The sequence below is a fragment of the Dermacentor albipictus genome, chromosome 6 (genome assembly GCF_038994185.2).
Source record: "Dermacentor albipictus isolate Rhodes 1998 colony chromosome 6, USDA_Dalb.pri_finalv2, whole genome shotgun sequence".
Classification (NCBI taxonomy): Eukaryota; Metazoa; Arthropoda; class Arachnida; order Ixodida; family Ixodidae; genus Dermacentor; species Dermacentor albipictus.
The window spans coordinates 6299721-6318077 of record NC_091826.1 but is presented as its reverse complement, the minus strand read 5'-3'; the positions used below and the strand labels follow the sequence as shown (position 1 = coordinate 6318077).

The 18357-nt window shown below is 43.9% G+C and overlaps 2 protein-coding genes across 7 annotated transcripts in view; both read right to left on the bottom strand.

Annotated features, from left to right (window-relative positions):
- Positions 1 to 1317: 1317 nt before the first annotated feature.
- LOC135901426 (probable E3 ubiquitin-protein ligase RNF144A-A) overlaps positions 1318 to 18357 on the bottom strand; it is a 49042-nt gene continuing 32002 nt past the window's right edge. For 5 of the 6 annotated variants that reach the window (XM_070539830.1, XM_065431215.2, XM_070539828.1 and 2 more), the window contains exons 8-9: positions 10318 to 10407; positions 1318 to 4499 (exon numbers count right to left, since the gene is read on the bottom strand). In XM_070539830.1, the coding sequence (XP_070395931.1) occupies positions 4362 to 4499; positions 10318 to 10407 (228 nt within the window). In that variant the 3' untranslated portion in view covers positions 1318 to 4361. The remainder of the gene's footprint in view (positions 4500 to 10317; positions 10408 to 18357) is intronic. The other variant, XM_070539829.1, reaches the window with a different exon arrangement.
- On the bottom strand, positions 10778 to 17490 carry LOC139060750 (uncharacterized). The gene is made up of 2 exons (XM_070539832.1): positions 17484 to 17490; positions 10778 to 17444 (listed from the first exon to the last, which is right to left on the bottom strand). The coding sequence occupies exon 2, from the start codon at positions 17337 to 17339 to the stop codon at positions 16113 to 16115; it is 1227 nt and encodes a 408-aa protein (XP_070395933.1). The 5' UTR covers positions 17340 to 17444; positions 17484 to 17490; the 3' UTR covers positions 10778 to 16112.

The window sequence follows — 18357 nt, the reverse complement described above, 5'->3', positions numbered from 1 at the left end:
GTAGTGGCAGGCTAAGTCCCAGTTTGACCGTGGCTGGGACTGAAGGTCAGATTTATGAAACCAGGCGTTTTCTAGTTTTTTACCTGGGGTAGTAGAGCTATCATTCAAAAGTCTGGGCATAGTGAAGTGGAGCTGCAGTGCTTTAACAAAAGACCACTGTTCTTAAACTCTGTCTTAGACAACACACATTCTTGGCAATCTAGGTGGTGGTACAGCTGAAATTGGCTAATATAGGTTGAACTGCAAAAACAAGGTGTATGGCATTCTTTGAATGATGTTGCCTGCAGGCTGCCTTAGGCCTGCTGCAATAATTTCATAGCCTTGTACTCGAAGGAGTGCAGTATTTTAAACAGCCAAGCTGTTGATAGCTGCACTGTGAGCTTTTTGCCTACATGCATGGTAGAAACAGCCTGCTTGTATACTTACGATTCTTTTGCGGCTGTGGTTCTGGCTAATAATATAGAACATGAAATTGTGAACATTTGCCAATGTCGGATGGAAGTGTGAAGAGAAATTTTCCCACCAAATATCTGTGCAAGGTTTCTCGAGTTGTAAAAGATACCCGTTAAAGATTATTGCTCAAATTGGCAAGTAGTGAAAAGGGAGCCAAGTGTGCTATTTTTCTGAAAACTGTGTTCCCTCACAAACATGCAGCTTATCTATTCAGGAGGCCTTAACACGCTTGGGACATTCTGGCTTTACTGTTTGCTTTCTATGGCAGCACTGCTGAAATTTTGGCTCGTGAAGTGTGCACCACTGATGTGGCTGCGACATCTATGCAGGAGCAATCTGTACCGATAACAAGGAGCAGGTGTGCAGCTTTGATCGGCACAAGTAGAGGGCACAGTGCTGCACCAGAGACGCCAGCCAAAAGTGAGTATCTCCAAAGGCAATCAATTGAGAATACGGACCTAGGAATCCGGCAGTACATCTGGATTCCAAAACAGAGCAAAGCAAGGAGCACTAACCACATCAGTATATATATTGCAATAGCAATTATGTATATATAAAGTGATCCATTTTGGCATTTACACTATAGAGCAGTCAAAATGATGAAAGGAACCATTTGTGGCAGCAAGTGCCATTGATCATGCATTCATTTTTTTTTTTTTTAACATTCACTAGTGTGAATCGTAGCTGGTGCCAGGATGCAGCATATTCAGCAACTCAATTGCAATGCTGCATTGCACTCTTCGTTAACCATGCGTAAAAGGTATTATCTCGTGTGCATTTCAAACATGCTGACAGCACATGCGCATGATTACTACAGAACAGCCTGGTAAGCTCGAGTGACTTGAGACAACAGGAGACACGTCATGAGGCCCAGGTCTTTTTATTCTTGCTTGCAGAAAGTGAAAATGTAATCCCCCTCCCCATCAGTCAAGACTAGCTTGTGACGACTAGGTATTCCCACCTTCTTAGCTCCAGCAGCCAACAAGCCAACAAAAACAGGAACAAACTTGCATGTGGTCACGTGACCATTAACAGCACTTTAAAACCCCTCTCGAGGCCTCGTGGTGGCGAGGCCTTTCCAGGGATCTGCTCACTAGCAAGTTCAAGTTTTTTTTCCAAGACGGGCACAGTCACTTTTTCACTGGTTGTATATGGGCATTGCATCTGCTGTGCTTTGGTCTTAGCGTGGCCCAGAGCTGTGAAGGCACTAACAGTTCGAGACAGGACAGCGCTTGCCCCGTTTCAACCTGTCCTTTGTTCTTACTGCGCTGTGTATTCGGTGTAGCTAATAAATAACAATTAAGTTCATGGTGTGACAGTTTCAAAAATTATAACTTCAGCTGCAATGGCAAGAACACATTAGACCAGCCCACATTTCAAAAGCCAAGTCAAGGGTGGCTGCGGTGTTGCACATGCATTCCTCTTGCTAAAGGTTGCACTGCAGTTTTCTAGCACGGGATGCAACTAAACCAATGTGTATAGTTCTGGGCCATTGCAACTGAAAATTGAAGGTGATCTTGCAAAAACTTTGTGCACATTAGCATTCGATAATACATTTAGCAACTATTTTATAACTTTTGTCATGGTAATGGCAAGACAACTTGAGGAAAGCCATTCTGAAGGGCTCATTTCTGATGACCATAAAGCAGTCTTGTGCATGCATAAAACTTGAAGCTTTAAGTGAGGTGATTGCAATATCTTGATATGACTTCAGTATACTTTGATTTTTTTTAGACAAGCAATATTTACAGCCAACAACATGTTCTGCATTGCATAGGCATCGGAGAACTCGCAGCGTGATGGTTCTTTCCAAGACCCGCCTTGCACACTGCTAAACCTAATCTGCTCCGAAAGCTATCACAGAAGATAAGTGTGTAGTATGCATGCATATCTTAATAATTAGCACTCGCAAATAGTTGCCACTCTTCTGCAAATATTGCAAGAGCATTTGCACAGTTGAAACTTTGCCCTATGTACAGAAATCAAGTGCATCCATTTATGTACAGAGGTTTACTGACTAAACTCAGCCAGCCACAGAAACAACAGAAAAAGAAAGTTCACATCTAGAGAGTGCCAACTAGATTCCAAGCATCACCACATATTATATTGAACAGTTTCCTCCAACGTGAACCAGTGAACAGAACAGAAATCTCCGCTGCCACACTAACCTGAAGGATTCTTTAAACAAATTGTTCCAACAGCATAACACAACACTATGTACATTGTTCCCTTGCTGTTCCATGACTTTTCGCTGCAGGATGACAATGTATAGCACCACAAATAAAGAGCCTTTGGCTTTCTCACAAAGATTCTAGCCTGCAGCTACATCCTCAAGAACTTTGCGCTGTGAAGCGTGTTATACTCTCAGAGAAGACTCTCTGCATTTTAACTCTGCCCAAAAAGCTTCATAAAGCCAAGTCAACTAATAGCACTACTATTCAGTGCTGTCTAAATGGCACAGAACTTGCCACAACAGCTGAGGGCCTAAGGAGCCATGCTACAGCTAAGCTACGACACTGCTAAACATAGTTGCACGCAGTGAAACTAGTGGGTGTAACGGAACAGTAGTCCTGAGCGCAACACGGACGGCATCGAGGAAAGAAATACAGACAGAACCCCTGCTTACAAACTAAGAAGGGGTGACAACTCTTCTGCAAAGAACTTACTGCTGCATTTGTTCTGCACTGCAGCATGGGTGACTGAGTAAGCATGAAACACTGCTCTCAACTGTCTTCCACAACAGCTCAACTGCTACTAGAATGTTGAAATGTCTACAACAGGACGTCTTTATCCATCCTACTGCTTGGTTTCACATCCCAAAACATTGTATGGGCAGCGATAGATTAGGCTAAATATTGCAAGCAAACACTGAACTGTGTCACCACATGAATGTTTTTAATTTCATTGCCGAAATATCCCATTAAAAACTGAGCAAGGAACTGTTTTAATCACTGCCCAGTGCAAATGCTGCTGTTACAATTCACTATGACAGCATGTTATTACAACTTCTGGTGCATGTTTGAGCTCGCCAAACACAGTTGTGTAGCTGTTCATGTATGCTGCCATGTAGAGGAACTCGAACATTGGAAGTGAAAAGACCAGAATTTGTTCTGGAAACTTTTTTGATGTATCAGACTTCTTATATGCACTGCTTGCAAGAGCAATGCCACACCAACATAGTGTGCTTTATTTCAAAGTTCTTCCACGAGAGTATTTTTCATACGAGGCTTTGTTTGCAGTTGAAAGCTCTGCGTCACCACTGAATGGTGTACATGCCAAGTGCGATTCCTATATTTTTTCAATACTACTCTGAGCAGAGCCTGTCTACGTTTTTGTGGCCTCTGTCGAGAAAATTAGTTCATTCTGCTTGATACAGTCAGCATTCCACATTCTTAATCTAAAGTTTCAATATCCTTGCAATGGCATTTCGGCAACTGCCAAATGAAGTAACACCAATGTGCCAAGACCCCACTCAAAACTAGTTCTTCATTCATTTTCATCGGATGTCTCATAGTTGACAAAAAGCACTTGCCACGAGAGGGAACAGCCATCACGCTGTTTTCAGCGAGTTTGCTGTCCATGCCACAAGGCTCACGACTCTGTTCACAGGCGAGACAAGCATTCAGAGATAGCTTCCGAAGGCTCGTGTTGGAGCCACAGCTTCAAAAAAGAAAGGTTCTGCTGCACAACCACATCGATGCCATTATTATTACCAGTCTTGACACCGACAATTCGCGACAGTCACAGGTGGAGCTCAGAACACAGCCTGCTACAGACAGAATAGTTGGCGGTCAGTGAACATGCCAGCTATGGATCATTGCACGCTCATGTGCGCTTGTCCACTGCTCATGCAAGAAGAAGTCTCCTCCTTGATTTCTGTCTGGCTCAGTCTAATGCAACCACTGAGTTCAGAGGGTTGTTGGCTCAGGGTCGAGGCAGCGATGACAGCCACTGCACCTGCAGCACAGCAGACATGGCGCTGCCAGCAAGAGAAGGGGTGAGGCCAGCAGTAAGAGGAAGCCGAATCCGGCAAAGATGCCCACAACCTGGGAAAAACAGCAATAAAGAAACGTCAGCACAACTTGTTCCCCACATAAGTGTGGTTAGAGCCCTTGCCAAGATGCACAGAAGCTTCTCAGACATACCTTGGCAACGAGTTGTAAATAAAAAGCTTTACTTCTCGTACTCTATGGTAGATGCAGCTGACTACCCTTAAATTGACCTTCACAGAACCTACAAGATTAATAGAGTCATCTGGCAAATCGAATTAAACAAGATGCAGAAAAAACGCTATATAACACACTGCCCAATTCACTTGGCAGTACTTTCCCCGATTCTAACACCCCTGAATCGAATGTGCACTTTCCATTTGTCCAAGGTAGAAAATTAAGGGAGCAAAGACATATAACAGCTCCTAAATAAGTAGAAATCTAACATGCATCCAATTCTTTAGCAAGAAAAATGGGCAAAAGTCAAATACAAATTGTACAATGGTGGCCAGTTTCCCGAAGTCAACTTTGCCGCACGTTCTTTAAAAAACTTAGCATCACTGCAATATATGAGTGTCATATATGAGTGTCACACACACACACACACACACACACACACTAGGTAATCTTGTGAGACAACGTTTAGGTTGTCAGACTTCTTTTTTCTCTCGAGCAAAAGGCTGACGACACAGGCCCAAAATGGTGATGATGAGTACGTACAGATGAGAAGATGAATAATGCTATATACGTACAGCGGAACCTCGATAATTCGGAGTCCGTCAGACCATGAAAAATAATCAAATTAACCGGGTTTTCGAATGATCAAAAATGGATGAAAAACGAGAAATAAACGTACGAAACGTGGCTGTATCAAAACTGCACCTTTATTCCACCTGAAAAACGGTCACTTGAAGTAGTCATCGATGTGTGACTGCTTGGCACGGTAGTTAGCCGCACCGTAGGCTGCGTCCTACAGTAGGCTTACAGTGCGCAGCAATTCACTGTTACCGCTGCTACACTCCACAAAACTGTGCACAACGTTCAATGACTCAACGACTGCAGTTAATTAAAGCTGGTGCTCGCGCGGGCTCAACATCACCCTCAACTTCGTTGGAAGGCGCATTGTCACATATCTCTCCTTCCAAGTTGGCATAAGACGTTTGAACGTCAAGTTCCACGCTCAGATATTCCGCAAAGGTCAATCCGTTGCTTTCGTCACGGTTTTCTTCGTCGAAGTCCGTCATGTGCACACACAATTACTCTCCTTCACCATCTAGTGTGCAGTTGGCATCAGATGCATCCTCGGAACTGTCATCTTGTTGCTTTTCTTCTGGCATTTTCTTAACACCAACACTGCGCACGTGGTCAAGAAATAACGGAGCACAGAACACGTCTGGTCGCGGCACCAAACAATCAAAACACTACGAGCAGTGCCGGCCACAAGCTGGACAAAGAAACAACGGAAACGGAACCAGAAAAATTTCAACCTAGCGGCACCTGGTTGTTGCTTTGTCAAAGAAAGCTAGCCTCCAAAGCCGGCTGTAGCACTGTGCAGATCACTGAGGCACAACAAAGCACCGGAAACAGAAAGTCGATTTGAAGTGCTGCCTGGCTGCCACTCCGGCAACTATACTGGCCTCAGAGACTGGCAAACTAATTTTTTTGTTGTGGATCACAGAGGCATGGCAAAGTCGCGGAGGCCATGGTTTAAACCGACGTATTATCCGGATATGGGCATGCTGGCTGTTCAAATTATCCGGCAAAATTTGCTTGCAAACTGTTGGGACCGCCGAAAACCTTTGAATTACATGGGATTTCGAATAAACAGAGTTCGAATTAACGAGGTTTTACTATATATATATATATATGTCTTGTACTTGAAGGAACTTCATGTGATCTCGAAGAATTGTTCACTGAAGTGATGGCCTTATATAAGAATTTACAAGACCTCATAGTAGGAGAGAAAGTTCAATTTCACAGCCCGAGTCCGCTCGCACCAACAAGTATCTGGCGTCTCTCATTGGTGTAATCTTCCTTCGTGTATTTGTCATATATTACTTCACTATCACTAATACTGCTTTGCCTTTCCGGCGAAACTACAGCCTCTCTCTTTTTCTTCTTTTTCTGCAAGTCCGAGTATAAGTCTGCTATGCACGACTGCTGTTGATTGCAATTTCAAGTGAATCTGACTCGACCTCATTTTGGTTACTGAGTGAATTATACAGGATGCTCCAACTATCAAGCACCAACACTTTAGAAATAGCAGTTGCGTTACTCGAAGAAAACGTTGTGCATATTGTTTCCACTACAGTGGAGTAGCCGCCAGTAATTCTTTTGTCACTGAGATTTAGTTTGGTAATTGCAATGAATTATCTAACTCGAGAATAACTGTCCTAATTTTCAAAGTGTCAATGAGGCATTTGTAGGCACCTAAAATGACATCTATTGCAGTGTTTTAAGCAATGTACTAATTGCGTACAATTTTTTCCGAATGGCAAACAAATATCACAAAGTATGAAATATACCACGTGACTGCGCTCCCACCCGCGTCATAAAGCAGCGCCCTCAAATAAGCCGATTGAAAGCAACTGCATTGCCTGTCGCAAACCCAAAGAGACAGCGCATCACCTTGATAATGGTATGGAAGGAGCACCAACAGCAGGTCTCGCAGCTTCGCAGCTAATCCTTCCTCTCATTTCTACATCAGACTTATCTGTCTCTCAAGGCGAACTGATCACATTGATAGCAAAAGCCCCCTTGATAATGCGGCCAAAGCACGCTCTGGCCACGCATGAAATGTGAAAAGCAATGCAATAGGCATAGAATGTTTCAAAATTTTCTTTCTTTGCTCACTCTGGATCGAAAGAACACGCGCAAAGCTATATTTCGCGCCAGGAACTTGCTTTGAACCAAAGCCAAATTAAAGTGACGGTTTTATTTTTCATGAGAGTGTGTACGTGCTGCAAAAATAGGTTCGTGGCAAAAAATAAAAGCGAAATAAACAGGCCGGAATGCGACCCACATGAAGAAGAAATGCAAAACCGATGCGTTCAAGAAAGTAAATATGCGACTTCTAAATATTTTTACAGTGCCTGAGGAATGATCCCGTCTTTTCTAGAAAAACTAAAAACATCCGAGCTGGAAACAGTCTCTTCCTCTTCAGGTGTTGATCCAGTGTCGGCATCGTCTTTGCCACTACTGCAATCTTGCTCACGCACTTTATTCACAATGTCTTCGTTGGTGAGCTCCGCGGATGTAGCCGCCGCGCTGTCATCATCATCATCAGCCTGGGTACCCCCACTGCAGGGCAAAGGCCTCTCCCATACTTCTCAAACTACCCCCGTCATGTATTAATTGTGGCCATGTTGTCCCTGCAAACTTTTTAATCTCATCCGCCCATCTAACTTTCTGCCGCTCCCTGCTACGCTTCCCTTGGAATCCAGTACGTAACCCTTAATAACCATCGGTTTTCTTCCCAGCTCATTACATGTCCTGCCGCGACGCATTACTTGCGTCGCATTACTTATGCGACGCATTACTTATGCCGGGGTGCAGCAGGTGAGAAACTAGCTCGATCACGATGTTTTTCTTTATTTCCTTTGTTTGTTTCTGGATAACTCGGAGGGAGCCTGTTCGAGGGCGCTGCTTTAGGATGCGGGCAGGAGCGCAGTCGCATAGTATTTTCCATATTTCATGGGGTTTACTTATCAGTCAGGAAAATTGGTACGCAATTTGTACGTCACTGAAAACACAACAGTTAGACGTCCCTTGGTTGTGCCTACAAATGCCTCATTGACACTTTCATAATCTGGATAGTATGTCTCGAGTTAGATAATTAATTACTATTACCTAATTAAATCTAAGTAACGAAAAAATTACTGGCAGCTACTCCACTGTACTGGAAAAAATATCCACTAGGTTTTGTTTGAGTAACGCAATGCTGTTCTTTAAATCTGAGTGCATGGTAATTAATTGCGACACTGTGTACATATATATCACCTTTGCATGAAAGTGACGATACTTCCATCCCCAATAAATGTTGTAAATTAGCATTGCTCACTGGAAAGAGACGCAATACTAACACACATATCATTCATGCGCATTTCACATGCAGTTTATAAAAAACTGCCGAAGGGGTCACTGAAGTCTACAGGTTCTTTTCGGGGTCAAAAAACCACGCAGAACAATTTGAAGCGAGGTGAACATACAGCAACATATTCATTCTTTAGGCATGGGCTATCCATACCTTTAGAAATAATTAATTGGCTACCTCCTTCTCTTTCAAAAATTTTATAAACTTTTTCCTGTGTATATATTAAATGTACAGGGCGCTTCTTTTTTAGCTGCACCAAATTTTTTAACGATTGCCTATGACAGGTAGCACAATTCTAACTCTTGATCTAGGTTGCTCGGTGAATGGGCCACTACTTCTATGCAAAATCAAAATGAAATACATAATTAGTGTAATTATGCTAATGAACTTTTCAATTAATTACTTAAGTCCACATATTTCAATCTATGAATTATAGCTGCTGAGTTCACACGGCCTATACACTTGGAACAAATTCTCCGAACACCAGTTCCAAGATATTAATTTTCAAAGTATCCGTTGCAATGTATTGGTGTTACAGTTACTTTGTGCTTGAATGCATAAAACAGCGGTTTCCTAAGTAAGTAACTGGAATGCCCCCACTGGGTTTCATAAATAAGTTCCTGCACCCCCGCCCCACCGGAAAACACCAGAAGGGGCTCGGGCTCCCTCCGGTGTGTGTGAGAGAGAGAAATTGCAGAAAGGTCGGCCTGAGCTAATACATTGCTCCTACTATTGCTACTACAGCAAAAAAAAAGCACATGTTAGAATTGGGTAGATACCTTAATCAGACATTGTGAGCTACAGTCACTGCCTGAAAATTTTCCTACTGCAGCGAAAATAAGTGTTTTCAACAGGAGATTGTGTGTGTTCAACACACTCACTGTCCCCTAAGCTCTGCCGAGAGAAACTTGGCCACTAAAGGGGTCGCTGTTGGGGTCACCATAGGGTTCAGGCATGTGTATGCTGACTGCCCAAGCTCAAATTATGCAGCAAAGGACAACTTTAGGATTGACATAATGAAAGCTTAAGCCAATAAAAATGCATGGACGCCAGCCAGGACCTTCGGCCAGAATCAAAGTAACCGAAAAATTGAATAAATGGAAGTCTACTGTAAACATAATGGTGTATGGAGATGGAAAAACAACAGTGATAAGATGGGATACACAACAAGAAAAAGCAATGTCAACCATTCATTTTTTGTTGTTTTTTTGTCTTTATTTCTTGCCATTCATCCTTTATTCTTATTGCTGCCATTTTCATTTGCCATGCATGCACCAGCATGTACTATTTCTGAAAGTTATCACATGTGTGACCATAGCCACATTTCATAGTGGTTAAGGATTCATTACGTAGGTTTTTATGTTCTTTGCATGTTTGCAACAATCTACTGTCTACAGAGAAGCAGAGAGTGGAAAGAACGACATAAAATTGAGCTAGTTGGTAGGGATTCATGTTACAAAAGAAGTTGGGTGTGCAGACATGGATGGACACAAGAAGACAAAACAGACAACACAAATGCCGCTCACAAACATCGGAGTTTTTTTTTTGTCCGTTTCCATCTTCTGCGGTCTGAACGCCTAACTTTCTTTATAACAAGAGGATGTAAATGTTGGATTACAGACATGTACTTCCCATGAAATTCTCAGCAAACTTTTTTACGTATTTAGCTGCTTATAAGCATTGAGGAAGGACACACATGTAGTGATATTGAAGCTTTTCACAAGAGGGTGCCATCCATCCTGCTACAGCAAACACTTCCAGAGGTGGCGGCACATCACGCACCTGAGTCCTGTGCCAGACAACAGATGCCCGTGAGTGGCCCAGCTTGTTCTTGCAGGGCCCTTTGTCATAGTGCCGCAACAGGAAATCATCCTAGGGGTGGAGAGAAAAGGCTTGAGCTGGTGCAGTCCCTAGCCTTTTATGAGATGTATTCTAATTTTTTTCCTCCTTTCTGGGTTCACGTTTCACTCATAACGTCTTCTAGAGCAAACAATGTAGTTGGAACTTAGGTAGTGCAAAACCCAAAATTACAAACACATATTTAATGAAAGGATACATACATACATACATACATACATACATACATACATACATGCATACATACATACATACATATATTTATTTATTTATTGAAATAAATATATATATACAAGTATAATATATATATATATATATATATATATATATATATATATATATATATATATATATATATATATAGTGCACACACTGTTAAGGGCCAACTGCAACAAAATTTTCGGCCGGCTAAGCAGCCTAGATTCAGATAGTGTAGATAAAAAAGAGCCTCAAGTTATGTCTGAAATAATAGTGGATGCGTCATGAAAGGCTAGCAAAAGTAGGCGTATTTTGGCGCTGAAACCGAAAAAAAAAAAGGTCTTCATTACCTCGGTTACGCATGAATTTAATTGTGCAACTCCTCAGCATGACCTCTGTGATCGGGCACCACATTCGACTGCCCGCACTGTGCTGAAAAATCTTGGAGGCAATGTGCTGAGACTTGCATCATAGCCACTAACCACCACGTGCACATGTAGTCCGTTTAGGCACTATTTACATGCTGCTAACAAAAAATTTGCAGAGATTGCTTCAGCAGTATGTACAGTCGAACCCAATTATAACAATCCCGGTTTTAACAATATACGTATCGCTTATAACAATGAGAAGCTGCTGCATCGTCAATTTTTGTATGTTTTCTATGGTGAATTAACCCGCTTACTACAATGCCCCCATGCCGCATTATCAGTTATAACAATGAAGTCTGGCTGCTGGGTGTCTGTGACGAAAGGCAATGGAATGTGAAATCCTTGAAAAGAAAAAAGGAAAAGAGATATTGGAGCCACTGCAACCTCCCCATTGGCCACTGCGTGCTCGTACAATAGAACCTGTTTTGCAGCCTCCTCCACAGTGCCAGCCTCTTGCCCTTCCATGCCATGTCGCCCTCTGAAACACGAATTGTCCACGCCACTTGCGCTGACAGCACTGCTCCCAGATTGCTTGCTTGCCTCTCATTCTGCGCAGTTCTGCCCATGGAGTAAGTCGCTTGTGCACGTCTTTGTTGGCAGCGTCGAAGTTGTTCCTGGCCACATGATTTCTCCGCCTCATTTGACTCGCCGCTTAAACGGAAGATGGCTGATGCGCCCGCTGATCATCGGCAATGCATGACATTGCTGGTGAAAAGAAAGTGCACTGCTATAGATTTCGAAACGAAGTACATTATCATGAAGGACTAAGATGGTAAAAAAGTGTGATTCGGTAAAGAAGTATGGACTATCGTAATCGACAGTGTTGACAATCATTTGCTTGGCAGAGAAGTTCGACAAGGAAAGCTGCTCTGTAGACACTTGGCGCAAACGTGTTCAAAAAGGTGCCTACAAGGAGGTAGAAGAGACCTCTATACGAGTGGTTTCTTGGTGCCCGTGCCATGAGCTTGCCCATCATCGGGCCAATTCTGGCCACAAAGGCGAAGCAGTTTGCCCTACTCATCAACACTGTGGGCTTCCAGCCAGGTGGCGGCTGGGTACATCGCTTCAAAGTGAGGCATGGCATTGTTTACAAAGCCGCCACCGGCAAGGGAGCTTCACTTGACATGGAGGCGAAGCAGAAGTGGGTGGAGGAAACGCTGCCCTGCGTCTTTGACAACTACATTGATACCAATGTATATAATGGTGACGAAACAGGACTGTTCTTCCAGATGTTGCTGTCCAAAACGCATGTACTCAAAGGAGACATGTATAAGGGCAGCAAAAACAGCAAGCTGCGCCTCACCATTTTTGCGTGCCAACCTGGATGGGAGTGACAAGTGCCCACATTTGTCATTGGGAAATAAAAAAAAAAGATCCTTGCTGCTCCACGGTGTTACCAGAATACGGGTGTGCTACTGTCACAACCGCAAGGCATAAAGGATGCGAGAACTTTTAAAGCGCCGCTCTTAGGCGCACATTCCTGCGATGAGCATTGCCATGCCTCAACAGCATAACCAAGCGAATGAGCACAGAGGAAGATGAAAGGGCGAACACGGAGCGCAGCGGGGCATGAAATATGGCAAGAGGGAACAGAGCGCAAGGAGGAAAGCGGAAGAGGAGAGTGCAGCGGAAGCGTGAAGAGGAAAGCAGACGAAGCCACCATGAAGCACGACCAGGTGGCGCTCATATCTGCACATCTGTGGCATTGGCTGTGTGGGGGAAAGAAAAAAAAAAAAGAATCAGAAAGCTCCCCTTTGCGCACAGAGTTTGCCGTAAGTCTTTCCCTGTAAAGATTACTGTTGCATAAGCTACAGTTGCCGAGAAGTGGCAACTGTGTGGCCGTTCTATATATAGCACCACGCGTCGTGGCTATAGCAGGGGGCGTAGTGAACAGTGCGATGCCTCAATATATTACGAAATGAAAAGACATATACAGCTGCACTAAAATTTCGCATTAGGCAGTATTGTAATCATTGGAGATTTTTTCGCGATTGTCTCTTGGAGTTGCATCAATGTACCGAGCCATCTAAGAACTCATCCTAGGTAATTGTAGTGCCCACCACTGCCTGCCCAAGCTTTCATGCGTGGAAATATATTTTCCTGCTGCCAAACAGGACAGCAGGCTTGCAGTTCATGGACATGGACTTGATCGCCAATTTTAAGGCCACATATCATCACCATGTCCTGAACAAGCTAGTCTTGTTGACAGACATGGCTACACTGACAAGCAAGGAGCAACTAGACTTGAAGCTCTATCTATTTATTTATTTATTTATTTCAAAATACTGCAGGCAGCAATGCTGCCCTAGCAGGAGAGGGTTACATCAAGTGCAATGACAAAGATTTCACAAAGGAATCTACATTGGCACAATCAACAACAGACGCTGGCAGACAATTCCACTCTTCAATTGTGAGCGGAAAAAAAGACTTCTGAAACATTTTCGTCCTCGCAAAGTACGGGCGGATAACATTCGAGTGATTAATTCTAGAAGATCTGTGTTGTGAGCGGGAAAGATAAGTTTCGCGCGGGAGACCGATTTTGTTTTGATATATCAAATAAAGCATCTTTAGTCTCGCAATCTTTCGGCGTACACAGAGGGGTTCCAGATTCAGTCGCTGCAACATGTCAGTAACAGATGATGTAGATCGATAGTCAGACACAATAAATCGAGCAGCCAGGCGCTGAATTCGTTCTACTTGTGCGATATCTTTAACGTAGTATGGGTCCCATACTGCGGAAGCGTACTCAAGGACTGGTCGAACCAAAGTGCGATATGCCTCGAGTTTAACACTTGACGGCGAGTCTTTTAGCTTCCTGCGCAAAAAGCAAAGTTTATTGAACGCTGTTGTACAAACGTTCTTCAAATGTTTGTCCCATTTTAAGTTGCTTGTGATGGTTAGTCCTAAATATTTGGCAGACGTTACCGATTGAATAGCTTTATTAGCAATGTGGTACGTATGAGACAGTGGCTTTTTCTTTGTGGTTATTGTCATGGCAACGGTTTTATCAAAATTTATTTGCATACCGTTTCGTTCGCACCAGTCCGCGAGTGTACAGAGGCTATTGTTCAGTAGTATTTGGCAAGAGGAGCTCTTGACAACACTATACATCACGCAGTCATCAGCGAACAATTTTATTGTAACAGAGTTATCGATGTTAGAAGCAATGCCGTTTATATAAATTAAAAACAACAGAGGACCAAGCACTGAACCTTGTGGAACTCCAGACAATACCGGCAGATCAGCAGACCTAACACCCGCACACTCCACAAACTGTGATCGATTACTCAGATAAGCCTGCAACCATAATATCAGTCTCTCAGGAAGCCCGGCATCCCTTAATCTGTCAATGAGTAAAGTGTGTGGCACACGATCAAAGGCTTTTGACATGTCAAGAAAAACCGCATCTATCTGCCAACAATTATCTAGAGCTGAAGCGAAATCATGTATAACTGAAATTAGTTGTGTAGTTGTTGAGACAGTCCTCCGGAAACCATGCTGATACTCAACGAAGAATTTTTTTGATTCAAGGTACTGAGATATATGGTGAGCTATTACATGCTCCAGCAATTTACAGCATGTGCTTATTAGAGAAATTGGTCTGTAGTTACGAGCTTCTAGCCTGTCTCCCGATTTAAATATGGGAACTACTCTTGCCGTGAGCCAATCTGCGGGTAAGGAGCATTGGTTGAGTGATGCGTTAAACAGAATATAAAGGTAATGGGACACAATCTCTGAGTACCGTACAAGGAAGGCATTGGGTATGCCGTCAGCACCACTTGACTTTTTCACTTTTATATTTAAAAGAAGAGAAAGTATTCCTTCGCGACCAAGAACTAGGTCGGGCATTGAGTTTGCAACGGGCGGTGGGTCAGAGTATTGCGTTCGTAAATGTTGAGCATTTGGTCTTGTAAACGCTTGATGAAAAGTAGTGTTAAATTCATTTACAACAAGAGTAAGATTTGTACACATGTTACCATTAATCTTTAGATAATTTACGCGCGGTTGCGAACCTGACAAGTAGCGCCAGAATTTCTCAGGAGATTCCTTCAAGAAAGCTGTAAGAGTTTGGCCATAAAATTTACTACGCGCAAGCTTCAATTTAGTAACCAGCTGTTCTTGAAGGGCGGTTAATGCTGACGTAGTTTTACCCTTCCTTTTTCGCTTAATACGCCGCTTTAGATGGATTATGTCCCGACTAATCCATGGGTTCCGACGCTTTGTAATCTTTCTACGCAAAGGAACAAACCTGTCAATGCATGATGACACTAATTTCTTGAACTCGTTCCAAAGATGAGAAACATCGCCACCATGCTCAAAATCAAAAAGTGAGAAATGCATTGCATCTAGGACAGATTCATCATCTGCAGCAGAAAAGTCATGAAAAGTTGCTACCGAGGGAGGTGCTTTTGTGCTATTGATCTTTAGGGTAACTTGAACAATCTTGTGGTCCGAGATGCCATCAGAAGTAGTAACTGAGTAATCTTCAGGAAAATTTTTCAGAAAAACAAGGTCGAGAACCGATTGCACAGTTGCAGTGGTGCGAGTGGGAATAGTGACTATTTGTTTCATGTCATGAAAAAATGAAGAATCGAGAAGTAGGCGTGCGTTGTCTGCATCATCGGGCCCCGAGATAGCGAGTACATTCCAGTCTATGCCTGGCAAGTTGAAATCACCAGTGAGCACCAGCTTGTGATTTGGTTTGAGCATGCGCTCTAGGTAAGCGGCCAGTGCTTCCAGGTATGACACATTGCTTTTTGGTGGCCGGTAAACCACGCCAAACAAGGTACAAATATTTCTGTAATTGATTTTACACCAGACACTTTCATGGTTTCGGATCCCCTCAAGCTCGACACATTGTACTTCATTTTTTGTTATTATAGCCACGCCCCCTCCTCGTCCTTCGCGATCGCGTCTTATTATTTTGTGGGAAGGCGGAATAATTTCATAATCATTAATATTAGGTGTAAGCCACGTTTCAGTTACGGCAAGTATATGTGGGTTGTGAAGAAAAAGAATATCTTCAAGCTGATTAGACTTATTCGCAAGACTCCTTGCATTAAGCAAGATAATACGGAGTTCTTTCGTTTCGGGTCAGTTAGATGTCCGTGTAGATCGAGATTTATGAAGAGCGACAACCTGCCAGCTTACTTCGTCCCATTCGTATATGTTGTCGTCTACACGTAGCCGGTCATAGTCCAGTGAAATTTTTCGCGCCTCATCTTTAAATTGCTTACCATACCGCCAAAGATGAGAACGCTTAGTCAGCGTAGCCTTACAGTAATCGTGACAGATCGATATACCTGTTTTCTTGAGCTTAAAGCAATTCTTCAATACAGACACTTTTTCATTGTAGTCAAAGAAATTAAGCAACACAGGTCTAGGTTTATCGCTGATTCTACCTATTCTGTGTATCCGTTCGACTGTATTGGTGGTGACACCTAGTTTAGCACAAAATATGTCATCAAGAACCCGCTTTCTCAAGTCACCAGCGCTCTCATTTGTTGGTTCTTCAAGGCCAAAAATTATAAGGTTCCTTCGTCGACTTCGGTCTTCCAAGTCATTTAGCTTCTTCTGTTGATTGTGTATAGTTTCTTTCAAAGAGTTGACCTCTGACCGTAACTGATCCAGTTGTTCTGTGTGTTTTGCAATAACAGTTAGTACGTCGTTTAGTTTATCGAACCTATCATTCATAGTTTTTTCAAGAGATGTTTGTGAAACAGAAACGCTGGTTATCGAGGCCTGCAAGGTCTCTTGCATGTTTTTTAACATTAGCTCAATACCAGAAGGTCCGGGATTCACTTCTACATCCCCAGCCAGCAGTAGCAAAAGCACATTCCACGCTTCATCAATCAGTGACAAACATACAGCCGGGCACGGCAGGACAATAATGAACCTATTATCGCTACGAAGACATATAGATGAGCGTTGCACACCAACCTGTACAAAAAGGAGCAACGGATTCATCGTTGTGCTCACGAAGGTCCCGCCGTGCCCTCTGATGTGCTCCCCGTCGGCGTGGCTTATATATCCCAGTGGCGGCGCTGATGTCATGTCCGGATGGTCTGGCCTCGTCATGAAAGCCCGTCTTCCGTAGGTGAGCACGTGGTCTTGAGCATCGGCGATTGTTGTCGTGTTATCCGATGAATTGCGAACTGGTATGGACGCAGTCCACAGCGTGACCTGTACAAAAAGGAGCAACGGATTCATCGTTGTGCTCACGAAGGTCCCGCCGTGCCCTCTGATGTGCTCCCCGTCGGCGTGGCTTATATATCCCAGTGGCGGCGCTGATGTCATGTCCGGATGGTCTGGCCTCGTCATGAAAGCCCGTCTTCCGTAGGTGAGCACGTGGTCTTGAGCATCGGCGATTGTTGTCGTGTTATCCGATGAATTGCGAACTGGTATGGACGCAGTCCACAGCGTGACCTGTACAAAAAGGAGCAACGGATTCATCGTTGTGCTCACGAAGGTCCCGCCGTGCCCTCTCATGCTGTCCCACGAAGGTCCCGCTGTGCCCTCTGCATGGCCATCTATTGATGGCCATGCAGTTTATCTTTGGTGCGTGGTCCGAAGTAAGCACTTCTACAGTGCGGAACTGCTTTAGGAAGGCCTGCTTTGTCTGAGGCAGCAGTGACATACGGAGCCTGCAAAGCTCCCACTGACAAAGTGATGCCTGAACTTTGGTCACAGTGGACGACGATGCTTCAGGACTCAGAATTTCTAAATGTGGACGACGCATTAGAAATGTCAGAAGTTCTAACCGATGAGGCGATCATCGTGAACGTGCTTGCATCGGACAGCGAAGCCATAGTAGGGCAGGTTGCCTCAATGTTGTCCTCGCAGGAGGCTGCGCAGATGATTCAGTCCCTTCGGAGCTTCGTTCTTGCGAGAGACCTTCCACCGCACTACGTGGAGCACCTGGTGCCTTGGAGAAGGATGTCGGCAAGCTTTGCGTAAAGCATGCAAAGGTGAGGGACGTAGGGTTTTCTCGTGCAAGCCAGCGAGAAGTACGTGTCAAGATGTTTGTGATGATTTCACCCCGGTGTTTCTCCTGGATTTCTCGAGCTGGAAGGCAGCCACAGCAACCTCCTCGCATATCTTTTAAAAGGCCCCTTCTGGGGCCCCCAAAGAGATACCTCAGCAGAGATGTCACTTACCATGTGTGACCCCTCTTTGCAGTTGTTATGGCAGTGCCATTCCTGAATGCTGACAGCCTCGGCTTGTTACACGCCATCGGGGCGCGCAGGAAGCAGAGTCAAACAGTTAGATGAACCAACGCAATCAGCCGGCTGCAGGAAGGTGGTGGGCAGGAGCTCTGGACGTTCCACCATTATAGTTT